The sequence below is a fragment of the Cynara cardunculus genome (assembly GCF_001531365.2).
Source record: "Cynara cardunculus var. scolymus isolate 2C chromosome LG 9, CcrdV1, whole genome shotgun sequence".
Taxonomy (NCBI): domain Eukaryota; kingdom Viridiplantae; phylum Streptophyta; class Magnoliopsida; order Asterales; family Asteraceae; genus Cynara; species Cynara cardunculus.
The window spans coordinates 15,661,224-15,674,838 of record NC_037536.1 but is presented as its reverse complement, the minus strand read 5'-3'; the positions used below and the strand labels follow the sequence as shown (position 1 = coordinate 15,674,838).

At 37.3% G+C, this 13,615-nt stretch overlaps 1 protein-coding gene across 8 annotated transcripts; it reads left to right on the top strand.

The window, feature by feature from the left end:
- The first annotated feature begins 281 nt into the window (after positions 1–281).
- Positions 282–12,730, top strand: LOC112517961. 8 transcript variants are annotated; one of them, XM_025125413.1, is made up of 15 exons: positions 282–535; positions 1,869–2,027; positions 2,150–2,266; positions 2,349–2,433; positions 3,289–3,397; positions 3,910–3,977; positions 4,266–4,391; positions 5,258–6,261; positions 7,072–7,275; positions 7,384–7,444; positions 8,169–8,282; positions 9,999–10,112; positions 10,229–10,332; positions 11,442–11,496; positions 12,347–12,730. In XM_025125413.1, the coding sequence occupies exons 1-13, from the start codon at positions 468–470 to the stop codon at positions 10,325–10,327; spliced, it is 2,328 nt and encodes a 775-aa protein (XP_024981181.1). In that variant the 5' UTR covers positions 282–467; the 3' UTR covers positions 10,328–10,332; positions 11,442–11,496; positions 12,347–12,730. The 8 variants fall into 8 exon arrangements, with proteins under 8 accessions (XP_024981181.1, XP_024981184.1, XP_024981179.1 ...); XM_025125416.1 differs by having other exon boundaries at positions 2,116–2,266; XM_025125411.1 differs by having other exon boundaries at positions 2,111–2,266.
- The last annotated feature ends 885 nt before the right edge of the window (positions 12,731–13,615 follow it).

The window sequence follows — 13,615 nt, the reverse complement described above, 5'->3', positions numbered from 1 at the left end:
TCGTTAATGTACAAAATCACATGTCTTTTACATTCACGTCAATAAATGGAATCAAACGACTTATGACGTGACTTGAGTCGTCAGCCAAATCACGCCGAATCATATATAATTTTGTACGTAAATCATATATGATTTTGTATATTTAATAATATTTTTATTTTTTTCTTATATTTAATAATATTTTTATTGTTTGTTTTGGTTTATAATTTACAAGAATATACGAACATATGTTTTGTATCTAATAATATTAGAGGGGAGTGAGCGAGAGAGAGAGAGATTTGTTCCCTTTGCTTGCACATCAATCAGACATCATCCCGGTTTTACCTCGCTCGCTAGGGTTTCTCTAATCAAAATTTCACTTCCTAAATCCAATCATAGAGAGAAACCGAGGAAGATCGATAGTTAAAACCAGGGTTTCTATGTGTTGGATGTCTCTTCTCCCTCTCTGTCAAGTTTGATTTACGTGAATGGATATCATGAAGACAACTTCATACACAGATGATCTTTCCTCTTCACCTTCACCAACCTATCGAAAGTGAGATTGAATTATCTGCTCCTCGTGATTATTTACAATTTTAATTCAATGATTTTTCTCTCTTGATAGAATCTGGATTGATCTATGTTATTTACGGATGCTGAATTTGGATATTTTAATCGAACAGTTGATGGTAGGATATGGAAAATGGATATGTTGATATAATTTGGTGGTCGGATTTGGTTTTATCTTCTGCAATTAGGGAAAGTAGTAATTTTCGCTAGTTGGATCATGTACTTCCGTAATAATTCTTAAAAATTCTGCTAGATCTTTGTAATGATTGATTCCACATCTTAGATCACTGTGCTATTAGCGATCGTTAGTTTTGTCCATAGGAATTTTTGAAAGGCAACCATAAATAAAACCAAACAAGAAACAACCCAGTTACCGAAATCAAAACAACGGAACTAAAGCACACCCACCATGGGTTGGTGAAGATGAAGGTGAAGATGAAAGATGATATGTGTATGAACTTGTCTTTATGACATCCATTCACATAAATCAAACTTGAAGAGGTATCTTTAAGAAGTAAAGTGAGGGAGCGGAGAAATACAACACATAGAAACTCTGGTTTTACGTGTTTGATCTCTCTCGGTTTCTTAAAGATACCTTTTCAAGTTTGATTTATATGAATGGATATCATGAAGACAAGTTCACACGCAGATGATCTTTCATCTTCACCTTCACGAAACCCATAGGAATTTTCTTGTCCATAAGTGATGCATAAGATATATTAGACTTAGCATATCCTGACCATGTTTTAATTTACGAAAATTGCAATCCCTGCCCGGATTGTTGCTTCATATTTTGGTTGTCTTGCACTTCTAGTTTATTTATTTGCCGGAATAGTCTCTGTGAATTTATTCAATTGCAACTACAAGGGTTGTGGCATATTGATTGAGGCCCAGGGGGATGTGGTGGAATATCCCATCTGCCCTGGGTTATTCCAGACGTTCACAACAACTGTGGCCACTGAGTTTATCAGGGTTGATCTCTTGCAGTCACAATTTGTCGGGATTAGTCTGGGCATAGCCGGGGACACCCTTCCAATTTTTTTTTGTTCAATTGCATTGTCAAGTCAGCCAATTGAATCCTTCTTTTATTTCTAATAGGTCTTGCTTGTTGGTATTTTTATAGTTTTTCTTCTTCTTTCGTCTAGGGTTTGCATGTTGTTGTTTTTATATGTTTTTATTTCTTTTAGGTTCGCATATAGTATGTTTTAAATGAATTATAATAGTATTGATGTTCAAATCTAGTACAATTATGCCAGAGATTTTAGAGGTGAGAATTGTTGGATACTAGCCATCTAACAGGTAAATTTTATCCGTAGTAGGAACGTGTTCCTAATGTTGGCCAGGAGAGAGATAGCTCCGAGAATTAGAAAGGGTTTACAGCGAAGGCAAGGGAGTGGAACTTCTGAGCATGACCATCGGTCGTTTGTTAAACCCAAAAGTGAAAGTGCTCGGGATTCAAGGCGGGAACTTCTTTCATGGTACTTACGTAAAGCTGAGTTTTATTTAATCCCCTCGTATATTTGTCAATTTAATCCAACTTCCAAGCTAAAATAAGTAAAAGTGCAGCTATATCGTTTTTCCAAATTACGTGTTCTTATAGGGTGGAGGCTGAGTCCTTGCGGTGTTTATCAGCCAAGTATTGTCCATTAATGCCTTCACCGAGATCAACTATTGCAGCAGCATTTAGTCCAGATGGGAAAATTCTTGCGTCTACTCAGTACGTCGTTGGTTGTTTTTGTTTTGTTGTTACAAGCTTTTCTTATTATATTAATTGAAGTAGCTCAATTCGGGGTTGACAGCGGTGACCATACCGTCAAAATAATTGACTGCCAAACTGGGAAATGTCTGAAGGTTTTGAGTGGACATCGAAGGACACCTTGGGTGGTAAGATACCGATGCATTAATTTCTTTCATGGTCAATTTTGATGCTAGCATTTTCTTTGAATGTGACGTAATTAGTTTTAACAAATATCTTCGTCATCTAACTATGCACATAGCTTGTGTCCTGATTCCTGAATAACCAAACCAAACCAAAAAACCCAGTAAGGGCCTGTTTGTTAGCAGCTTAATGACCTTAGTGGGACTTGCAACTTATTTGGTCAGTTATACATGACTGTTTGGTAGTGGCTTAATGATATAGAAAGTTGCTAATTTAGTAAACTTCTAGGAGAGAGCTTTATGCAGAAAGCCAAGTATTTTCCAAACTTGTTCCTCCCAATTAAAAATCACGCTCCTTCCATCTATGAGAAAACCCTCCCAAACGAAAACCTTCTCAATCTATATAGACAGATTAATCCACACATACAACTTTATCCATACAATACTTAATGGAAACCAACCAAACGGACCCTAAGCCCACCAGGAGGTGGGGTTTGGGTTTGGGTCTGGGAGGGGTGGGTTGTACGCAGACCCAACCTCTACCTCGAGAGTGGATCGGCTGTTTCCGTGAAGACTCGCGACTTGCGTAATTAGAGTCTTTGAACCAAACCGAACTTGAGCAATCAGAGTCTTTTATCACCTAGAGTTCCATTAAAGCTGCTATTTTTTCTATATTTTCTATGTTTGGTGCTTAACTTTTTTGTAGGCTTGTATTTCCATGGAAATATGACGTGGACTTAGTTGTCGTATTTGAAATGGGATAATTGCGATTCTTTGAATTGATATAAGATATCAGGTATCTCATGGTTTAAACATGTGTTGACCTGTTTATCTGTTTACGTGTTGGTGTTCATTTAACAGGTTAGATTTCACCCGTTGCGTCCAGACATACTTGCCAGTGGAAGCTTGGACCATGAAGTTCGCTTATGGAATGCAAATACTTCAGAATGCATAGGATCCCGTGATTTTTGTAATTACTAAACATTCTTTTCCCTTACTTCATCAATCATCAATAAAAAGAATATTGATGGGATTCCTTGGTAATCAATCAATCAAGCAAATAGAAAATATTAAATGGTTTACCATTTAGGATATGTTGATACATAGTTACATACTTTTTCCATCCCAAAAAATAAGTGTCTACATTCCTATTTTAGTCTGTTTCAGAATAAGTGTCCACTTTCAAAAGTATGTGCCTACTTTCCAGTTCTACCATCAATTATGAGATGGAGAAAGTCATTACTCCGTCTATTATTAAGGGTAAAGTTGTCATTTAATTTCATAAAAAGTGTAATAATTACACATTTCTAGAACTCTGTGCCTTTTCCGTTGTGGACATTTATTTTGGGACGGAGTGAGTACAATGTTTGCATGAAGATGAAAGCTAGCACATGAAAACATGCTTGTACATATACATACGTATATTTTGTATGCCTATGTATTTGTGTTCATCTTATGTCTGCATATTTGTGTTTATTACAGACCGGCCTATTGCTTCCATTGCATTCCATTCTGAAGGAGAACTGCTTGCAGTTGCTGCAGGCCATAAGGTGTTAATACTAACTTAGCTATAGTCATGTCTCTGGGGTCAAAATAAAAAACAAGAAAACGGCCAAATCACATGTGATTATGGATCAGGGTCAACGTGAATCACATGTGATTTTACACGTGATTTTAGTGTAAAATCACATGATTTAGTCGCTCTCGTGTTCTCTTATTTGGTCACTGCTCTCTTTTGAACCCGACTCTTGTCTAGATATTTTGTTTTTGTAAAGTTAGAGCCTAGGCCTCGGAGTGAGGGATAGTTCACTATATTGACAGTAGCTTTTCAATTTCAGCTGTACTTATGGCAGTACAGTGGCAAAGGAGAGACCTCCTCACCTGCTATCGTATTGAGGACAAGGCGTTCTCTTCGTGCCGTGCATTTCCATCCACATTCATCTCCACTTTTATTAACCGCTGAGGTAGCATTCTTTTCACCGGTTTGGAATTACTAGAGCATCTCCAACAGATACTCCAAATGGAGAAAATGGAGATTTGGAGTTTTTAACCTCCTCTTTTTGCTCCAACATATCTTCCAAAACTTTCTCCAAAATGGAAAAAGTAGTAGAGAGGATAAAAATCTCCAATTTTGGAGAACTCTTCAAAATTAAATGCTGAATACAGAAATATTTTTAAGGAAATTGACCGAAATAGCCAATCAGGCCTTCTCTTTTCACTTGTAGCCATTTTCTCAACAAATTGACCAAAATAGCCGGAGATTACACAAGTAGCACTTACCCAACTTGCGTGATCTACTTTTGCAATATAATATTCAGGAAAATTTAACATTACGCAAGTTGCAAAGTGCTACTTGTGCAAGTCTACTTTTTGTTTCTCCATGTAAACATTACACAAGTAGCAGTTATGCAACTTGCATATGTCTACTTTTTTTGAATATTATATTGAAAAAGTGGGTCATGCAAGTTGCACAAGTGCCACTTGTGTAATTTTTGGCTATTTCGGTCAAAAAGTTGAAAAGGTGGCTATAAAGTGAAGACCGTGGGTCTAATTGGCTATTTTGGACAATTTCCCTTTTTTAATTGTTCCCACATGCATTATCAATTTTGTATAAAGTTTATCTGAAAGTTTCTTGGGATATTAAGTCTATTGAATATTTTAATAATAATGTTATGTTGAAATCACCAAAATGGAGAAACTGTTGGAGATGAATGTTGTTTTTTGGGAGAATTCAACTTTTGCTTCTCCATTTTGGAGAAATTATAGAGAATCTGTTGGAGATACTCTTAAAAACCATTCTCTTGTTCTAAATAATTGAATGGGTTTTCAGGTCAATGATCTTGACTCTTCGGATTCTAAAATGGCACCTGCAACATCTCTTGGTTATCTGCATTATCCCCCTCCTGCTGTATATATGGGCAATATGCATCGGATAGATCGTCTAAGTTTAGCAGCAGAACTACCGTTGATGCCCTTACCTCTCTACTCTCCTTCAATTCTAAGAGTTGATTCAAGGCCACAACCGCAGAACGGCAGTAGACCTGTTGGCTCGAATACCAGACTGTTAGAATCTTCTGATCAACATATATTTCATGCAAATTCAACCGAACAATATGAACATCTGATGGCTTCTTCTATGCCTACTTCTAACACCCATAATCCCGTAAATGATAGTTTAGCTAATCAAAATCGTAGCTCGTTGCAACTTTCAGATGGATCCCATCAAGATGGTCCTTCAAACATGGATATCTCTGGTGTTGAAGGTGTTCATGAATCAAGACCTAGTTCGTTGGCTCAGGCGTCGGACGAGATTAGGCAAGACCTATCAAGAGATCGGGTACGTTGGGAATTACCCTTCATGCAAGGATGGTTAATGGGTCATAATCAAGTTGGCACGCCATCAACATTTCCTCTTAGGGGTAGTCCACATAGATATTCAGTTGGTGACAGGAGGCCAGGTTTAACATCTTTGACACCTGAATCGACAAATACTAGTAGGGAAGTTGCGGAGGCTTCTTTGGTCATGCCATACAATATGAATAGGGTGAATCCTGAAAGACCGGGATTATGGGATTTTTATCCACATGCTACTTTGACTTCTGCATCGGAATACAGGCAAAGTGCTCCAACCAATGAGCCAAACGACGGTGGTGACTCGTTTCCCATTATAAGTCGAATAGAGTCTCAGCTGTCGGCATCACTGGCTGCCACAGCGGCTGCTGAGTTGCCGTGCACCGTGAAGCTAAGAATATGGCCTCATGATTTGAAAAATCCAAGTGCCTCACTCAAGGTTGAACGATGCCGTCTAGTTATTCCACATGCTGTCCTTTGCAGGTAATATTTCAGAGGCACTTTCAATTTTTTAAGCGAAGTCGCATTTCGTGAAATGCAATACTCCCTCTGGCCCAAAATAAGAGTTCATGTTTCTATTTTAGTTTGTCCCAAAAATAAGTTACCACTTTCAAAAGTGAGTGCTCACTTTCCAATTCTGTTATTAATTATGACATGGAGAAATTCATTACTCCCTCTATTTATTAAGGATGAAATTGTCATTTAGTTAATTTAAAAGTGTAACACTTCTACATATTTCTAAAAGTGCCTTTTCCATTGTGGACATTTATTTTGGGATAGAGGCAGTATCTTTGTTTTTGTCTCGTTAAAGCACAAAATATTATGTTTCATTTGCATTGTAGTATGGAACCTATATACACAAATTTGAACCCAGATTCTTGAACCATGCACCCTGAATCATCTGACCCAAAAAGTGCACTTGTTCTAATTATGATTGGTAGGAAGGTTCAGGGGAAAACCCCCAAGAAAATGAAAAACTGAGGAACACCCACAGTATGCACATGTGCATACAAGTAATTGAAACCGTTTCTTGTTTTTTTATGCACATGTGCATACTGGACAAATTGCTAAAAGATTACTTGCATGAACATGTGCACACCGACAAGATGAACAGTTGCCGGGGTTGTTTCTTAGTTTTTCAATTTTTTGCAGTTTTCCCCTGAACCTGACCCCTATGATTCGAGCTTCATGTGTGTATATATGTATTTATTCTATGCTATATATGCTTAGATACGGTTTTTTAAGGTCTGGGGTGATCATATGTTGGTTGTTCATTTGCGTATGCTGTTGCAGCGAAATGGGTGCCCATTTTTCACCTTGTGGAAGATATCTAGCTGCTTGTGTTGCATGTGTGCTTCCTCAGTTTGAAGCCGATTCTGGGATGCCAACCCAACTCCATCAAGAGGCCAGGGGGGCTGGAACATCTCCTACACGACATCCTATTTCTGCTCGTCAAGTGATCTATGAACTTCGAATATATTCACTCGAGGAGGCAACGTAGGGATTCATTTCTTCTTACCAATAACTTCTGCCTAGGTGCCTTTATGTTAACTACTTTATTTCGTGTATTAAGTTGTAAATCTGACAATTATCGTGCTTGTGTAGCTTCGGTTCGGTACTTATCTCATGGCCAATTAGAGCTGCTCACTGTTTGACGTCAATCCAGGTAAACTTCTTTCTAGTCTATCTAAACATTTCATGTTGCTCATTGATTCTGCATTAGTTTTCCATATGCTGTTTGCGTATGTTCACTTAATTCAGTTAGGGTTCGTCTGGTTTAACGGAATGTTTTTGAGGGATTTGAATTTCATGGAAGGATTTGGAATTGGAGGGTTTTGGAATGGAATTGAACTCCATTCTTTATTTAAAACAATTATGAAAGTAATTAAATTACCCTTTTATTGATTGATTATTACAAAACAAGTGTTTTTAACATCATTACAAACAAATGCTATGAAATCCTGCGAAATACCAACTACCCTCATGGCATTTCTAAATCTCATGTTTGTGGGATTTCATTGAAATCCCGGGATTTCAATTTCAGATTTTCCTTTAAACCAAACACGGGATTGGAATGGAATCCAATTCCAAATCCCACCAAATCCTGCAAACCAAACGGGGCTTAGAGTTATTTGCCAACAAAAACACGGGACCTTTGGTCCAACATCTAATTTAGTCCTTAAATTACAAAAATCCCATCATATATGATTCCTTAAACTAATTTTCCGCGTCTTTTTTCTCCAAAAACCTTGGTTAAAGACCCATGTGGATTTTTTTCCCATTTTTTAAAACATAAACTCTATCCTAGGTGGAAATTACAAGTGCAAGATTCGAGTGCCATCAATTGTTTGAAGGTTTTATAATAATCTCTCTTTTCTGCTATCCTGCAGTTTTCACCTACTTCTGAGCACATACTGCTTGCTTATGGTCGACGCCATAGTTCCCTTCTCAAAAGCATTGATATAAATGGGGAGACTTCTTTATCTATTTACACGGTTTTGGAGGTAATATTCCGTATTTTCTCTTGGTTGTACCCAGTTTTCTAAATTTATACCCGCTTCGTTCCTACAAAAGATAAGACAACCATGTTGAAAGCTTGATATATTGAACAATCTTTATCCTCTTTAGCAATAAATATGTGCTTTTTTGGCACATGACAGACTAAATCAGAGCTACGTGGATACCCCCTCCAGCGCAAAAACATTTTTTAGAAATGTGTCATTATTACACTTTTAATTGATTAAATGACAACTTTACCCTTAACAGTAGAGGGAATAATGAATTCTCCATCTCATAATAATGGGTAGAATTGAAAAGTAGGCACTTTGAAGGTGGACACTTATTTTGGGACGAACAAAAATAGCAATGTGGACACTTATTTTCGAGTGCAGGGAGTAATAATTTGCGCAAAATTAACATTGAGCCTCCCGTAAATAGTAAGTACAGCTTCTTCTGTTTACCAATTGTTGCCAGTAGAGAATATCTATTTCTGGAGTCCTTTCATAGGGAGAATTAATTTCATTTTTGCCATCATGATGGACAACAGGCACCAGGATGGAATTAGTGGGAATACGAAAAAATTGATCTAGGAACTCTGGTTCATAATATAGTTTCTTCCAAAACCTAGCTTCGTGAATTTCATTGATTTGAACATTATATTTTCTAAAAAGTGTACGCTCCCTAAACGAGCATAAGGTGTTGTTTGTTTTTTAAGAGGTGTTGAACTCTTAAGTCTTATTTCACTTCTTATTGATAATAGGTGGTGCTGAAGTCTGAAAGTAGAATCAATAAGATTGTTCATTTTTGTAAACTGATAAATGTTTGAATGTGTTTTCACAAGTAGGGTGGTATACTGACACTAATTTATGCAGATAGGATAGTCCTTTGCAGAGGCGGACCTAGAAATTTTAGGTGGTGGCACCGTTTGACTATAAGAAACAAAGATATGGATATTTTTCACAAAATTATCATTGGTCTATTGGTTAGTTCTTTGCTTTTCATATGTGAGGTCCTGTGTTCAATCCTTTTATTGTACATTTTTTCATAAACATAATAAATCTGAAATTAAAAGCTAAAAGTAAGGAAAATGATACAAACGGATTCGAACCTGGGTCTAGGGTGGGAGAAGAGTCGTGCAAACCAACTCTATCAAGGGAAACTTGTGTTATCATTGTAGCTTCAAAATATATACGGTTGCACAAAACAAAATGATACGGTGGCACCTTTCTCGACCCTATAATTTTTTACACTACAATGAAGGAACGAAGTGGTGGCCCGTGCCACCATATCCAATAGAGTGGGTCCGCCCCTGGACCTTTGCTTGCTAGAAAGATTCCTAGGATAAAATCACAACTTAAGGTATTAGTGTTGGTTTCGAAATATTTACTATTTCGACGTGTTTTGTTTGAAGTTGTTGCAATCAAATAGCCAAAAACTAAATGAGAGCTAATGTCATTGTACTATATGGCATGCATGTATCATAAGGCTTGGGCATGATGGTGACGAAGTTTAGATGTTATTTCAAAGTTAGGTTAGGGGGAAAACCTCTAAATAATGAAAAACTGATGAACTCCCTGGTGATCATTCATCTGGACTTTATGCACATGTGCATACAATTAATTGAAGTTGTTTCTTAGTATTCATGCACGTGTTGTTATGAGATCATGAAGATCCACTTTACATTCTCTTGATGAGCTCGGTTTTTGTATATGGGGATTTAGGTATATAGAGTTTCGGATATGAAACTCGTGAGTGTGCTTCCTAGCGCAGAAGATGAGGTGAATGTAGCATGTTTTCACCCTTTCTCGGGGGGAGGTATTGTCTATGGAACAAAGGTTTGTACTCGACTATTTACGCATTCTTTAACTTCATATTTTTGTTCGACATTTTTATCCTTGAAGTTTTCATTTAAACAACATTAATTCACTTGCAATATTATGTGTGTTTGCAGGAAGGCAAGCTTAGAGTCCTTCAATTTAATGGTGCTCACGGGATGACTTTCACTAGACCCGATCACTTTCTTGAAACACAAATGGATGTAGAACGATAGTACAGGTTGTTACTCGTTTACATACAATTTCCGTTCTAAGATGTCCCAAATTTACATGCAACATCCACAACAATTGTGGCCACCGAGTTTATCAGTAGCAATTTGCCGGGATTGGTCTGGGCATAGCTTAGGACACCTTTCCAAAAAAATGCAACAAATCTTGAGACCTAACCGGCAAATAAAGGCCGGGTCTTCGTGCTCTTGCCCATAGGTTGCCGGTTTGAGCCTCAAACCATTGAGGATTTTTCTGATTGTTATCTTCACGACCCCAATGTATTAGTCAAGGTGTGTTCAAGATGGCCTAGACACCCATGGTTACAAAAAAAACATAAATGCAACATGATATATTGACGAAGTTTCAATCCAAGATTACCTCCTTTTGCTCATTAACGATCTTTTATATAATATGGATTATGGTCGATGTGTCATCTTATTTTGTCAGACGTCTATTTGGATTTATTTGACTAGGGGCGGTTCTGTTAGGAACCTCATTTTCACTAAGAACCGGGGGACGACTCACAATACTACACTTGGCATATTCATCAAGGATATGGACGTGTTATTCATCATGAATGTTCATACGAATGTTGTACATATTCATATGAATGCGATTCATGATGAATAACACGTTCATATTAATCATGAATGTGTTATTCATGATGAATATCATCCTGAAGAGGGATATGTGGCATTCTGTGGACAGTTCTCGGGTTCTCAAGGAAAAACAAGTTCTCACCTGAACTTTCCTATATTTGACTAATAACCAAACATTTCTATTAAACTATATGTTGCATTATTTGGTTCAGCAAGTGCTTCATTTTAATGACATTATAGGGCTGTTTGGTTGGTTTTCCATTAAGTCTTGTATAAGATAAAGCTGTTTATGTGGATTACTTTCTCTCTATGGATTTAAAAGACTTTTGTTTGGGAGGGTTTTCTCATAGATGGAAGGTGCGTGTTTTTTGATTGGGAGGAGCAAGTTTGGAAAAAACGTCTGCATACAACTCCTTATATAAGCTTACTCAATAAGTCACTTTTTATATCATTAAGCCACTACCGATCAGCCTCGTGGAGCTGACTGAATAACCTGTGAGTCTATTTCCTTGTATTGCAGGGTCAGGCTTTATGCTTTAGAATGTTAAAACACAGCCATGATGTTTCACATCTAGGTATGTATCTCCGCTCATGAAATTTGCAACAATTAACCTCGTAGATGCGTTTTAATATCCTTTTTGACCATTGATCAAGGAGTGGTCAACTCATGAACCATTGTATTTGACTTCTAGTTGAAAACAGTCATCAATCTTGCAAAAATGCCGAAAGAAGCCGAATGAACGATTTTGGACTAATTGTGAAGGATTTCTTGAAATATATAATATTTATATATGGCAAACTGGGAAGGTTTTAATGTAAAAGAAGTCGTAATTGGCACCTTGTCCAAAATAACTCGTTTTTTAAGTACTCTCTGCGTCCTAAAATAAATGTCGATGAAAAAGACATGGTTTTAGGAACGTGTAATTTTTACACCTTTTTAATTAAATGACTATTTACCCTTAACCTCCATCTCATAATTAAGGGTAGAATGGGAAAAGTAGACACTTGATATGGTCCTTCTATTCAATATTAAAATAATTAAATATTCAAATTGTTCTAATTGGAGATACCGTTGTTTCTGGTACAGAAGTTCCTATAAAAATGTGGACACCTATTTTCGGACAAAGTAAAATAGAAATGTGGACACTTAAATGACTATTTTACCCTTAATATAACGGGGAAACTATCACACACTCCTCATCTTTGAACCCATGTCCTCCAGGGAGGTCGGGATCTATTGGTAACCCATTTACCACTCGGCTGATACCCTTTGGTCCAAAACCGCTCATTATTGGAGACTGTAATTTCTTTTTTTCTTTCATGTTTTAACAAGGAGGTGCTTTTAGCTTTAAAATATCTGAAAAATAAGAAACTGAAAGTTGTTGTAATTTCAGTGGGACGATTAAACGACCAATTGTGTTACAGGAACTTGCACCAGCTCTCCTAACCGATGCTGCTAGCTGGAATTGGTTCCGTGGCCTTCTGCTCGGGTGTTTTCTTTTTCTCTCTCACTTTTGACCGTTTTCTTGTATGTTTACCCATGTACAATGTGTTTGTTAACAAGTTGTAGTACACCTCAAGAAGTCGCCATTTCCCGTGGCCATATTCGGTTGTATGTAGGGTTTTAGGGATCCAACAAATATTGTATATCGAGACGAGATTGTTTCCCCATCATAGACGTTTTCTCCATAGCTTTCTTGGTAAAATGGTGTCGGTTTTGTTCTTCTTCACTTTTTTTCCGTTTAATCGTATAGTTTCATACTTGTATACATGATAATACAAGTTTTACCATTTTTTTTGGCCAATTATAAATGTGGATTTTGTTGGGGGTAGAGTTCATATTGTTATCCTTGTTTCTCTAATTTTGTAACCCTCTTTTCCTTGGGATTTTATGACCATTTTCTGATGATTTTGTTATGTGGACTCTTTTAGATTTGTGTACATCTCACCTATCCGGATTCCACTTATGGATGGGAGATACTGGATTTGTTTGATTCAGTTATTAGTACTCTTTCAACAGGTATGTTGACCCTGATCAAGACCCAAGCGGCAACTAGCCTCCTATAAACCATGGAGTAACCGAAGATTGTCGTGGACCACCCAATTCGGCTGTTGTGAACATCGGTCAAGTGTAGTCGATGCTGCAACACAGTGGCAAGAGTGCTGGTGATGACGATTCCGTCTTAGGTCTGGATTCTCCATGTTCTTTGAGTTCTAGCTTAGAATCCAGACCTAGCAAAACTGCTCGGGTCCATACCACCTCAAGTCCTGGACAACTTTTGCCATTGCTAATGTGTTGTGAAATAAGGTTCGCTGATCACAAATTGGCCTTATATCAGAAAGTCAAACTAAAAGGTCAACTCTCTCGATATTCGTTTAAAACAATCGTCAATATCGATTCAACACGAAAGCCGAAAGGGGTAGCATCTAATGGTACATCTTATTACTTAACAAACATGTAACACCACCATTCAATCACAATAATAGGCACAAGGCCGGATCTATGGAGGACCCAGCGGGTCCGTGCACTTGATCAAACTGAATCTTTTGCAAATGGAATTTTTTGAGAGATGAAAGGCGTATATGCTAAACTTTGAGGGGTGCTCTGTGTATCAGTAAATACAAGGGACATAAACCTAAAAAGCGAAAAAGTCCCTAAAATCAATCAAAAACCCTTGAAAAATCTTTAGGAAT

Excerpts from the sequence above, each read along its gene's own strand:
- LOC112517961 (XM_025125409.1), top strand. The coding sequence starts at position 468 with ATGGATATCATGAAGACAACTTCATACACAGATGATCTTTCCTCTTCA. Across the intron at positions 2,267-2,348 it reads AAAATTCTTGCGTCTACTCA|CGGTGACCATACCGTCAAAA; the intron begins GTACGTCGTTGG and ends CGGGGTTGACAG. Across the intron at positions 3,398-3,909 it reads CATAGGATCCCGTGATTTTT|ACCGGCCTATTGCTTCCATT; the intron begins GTAATTACTAAA and ends TGTTTATTACAG.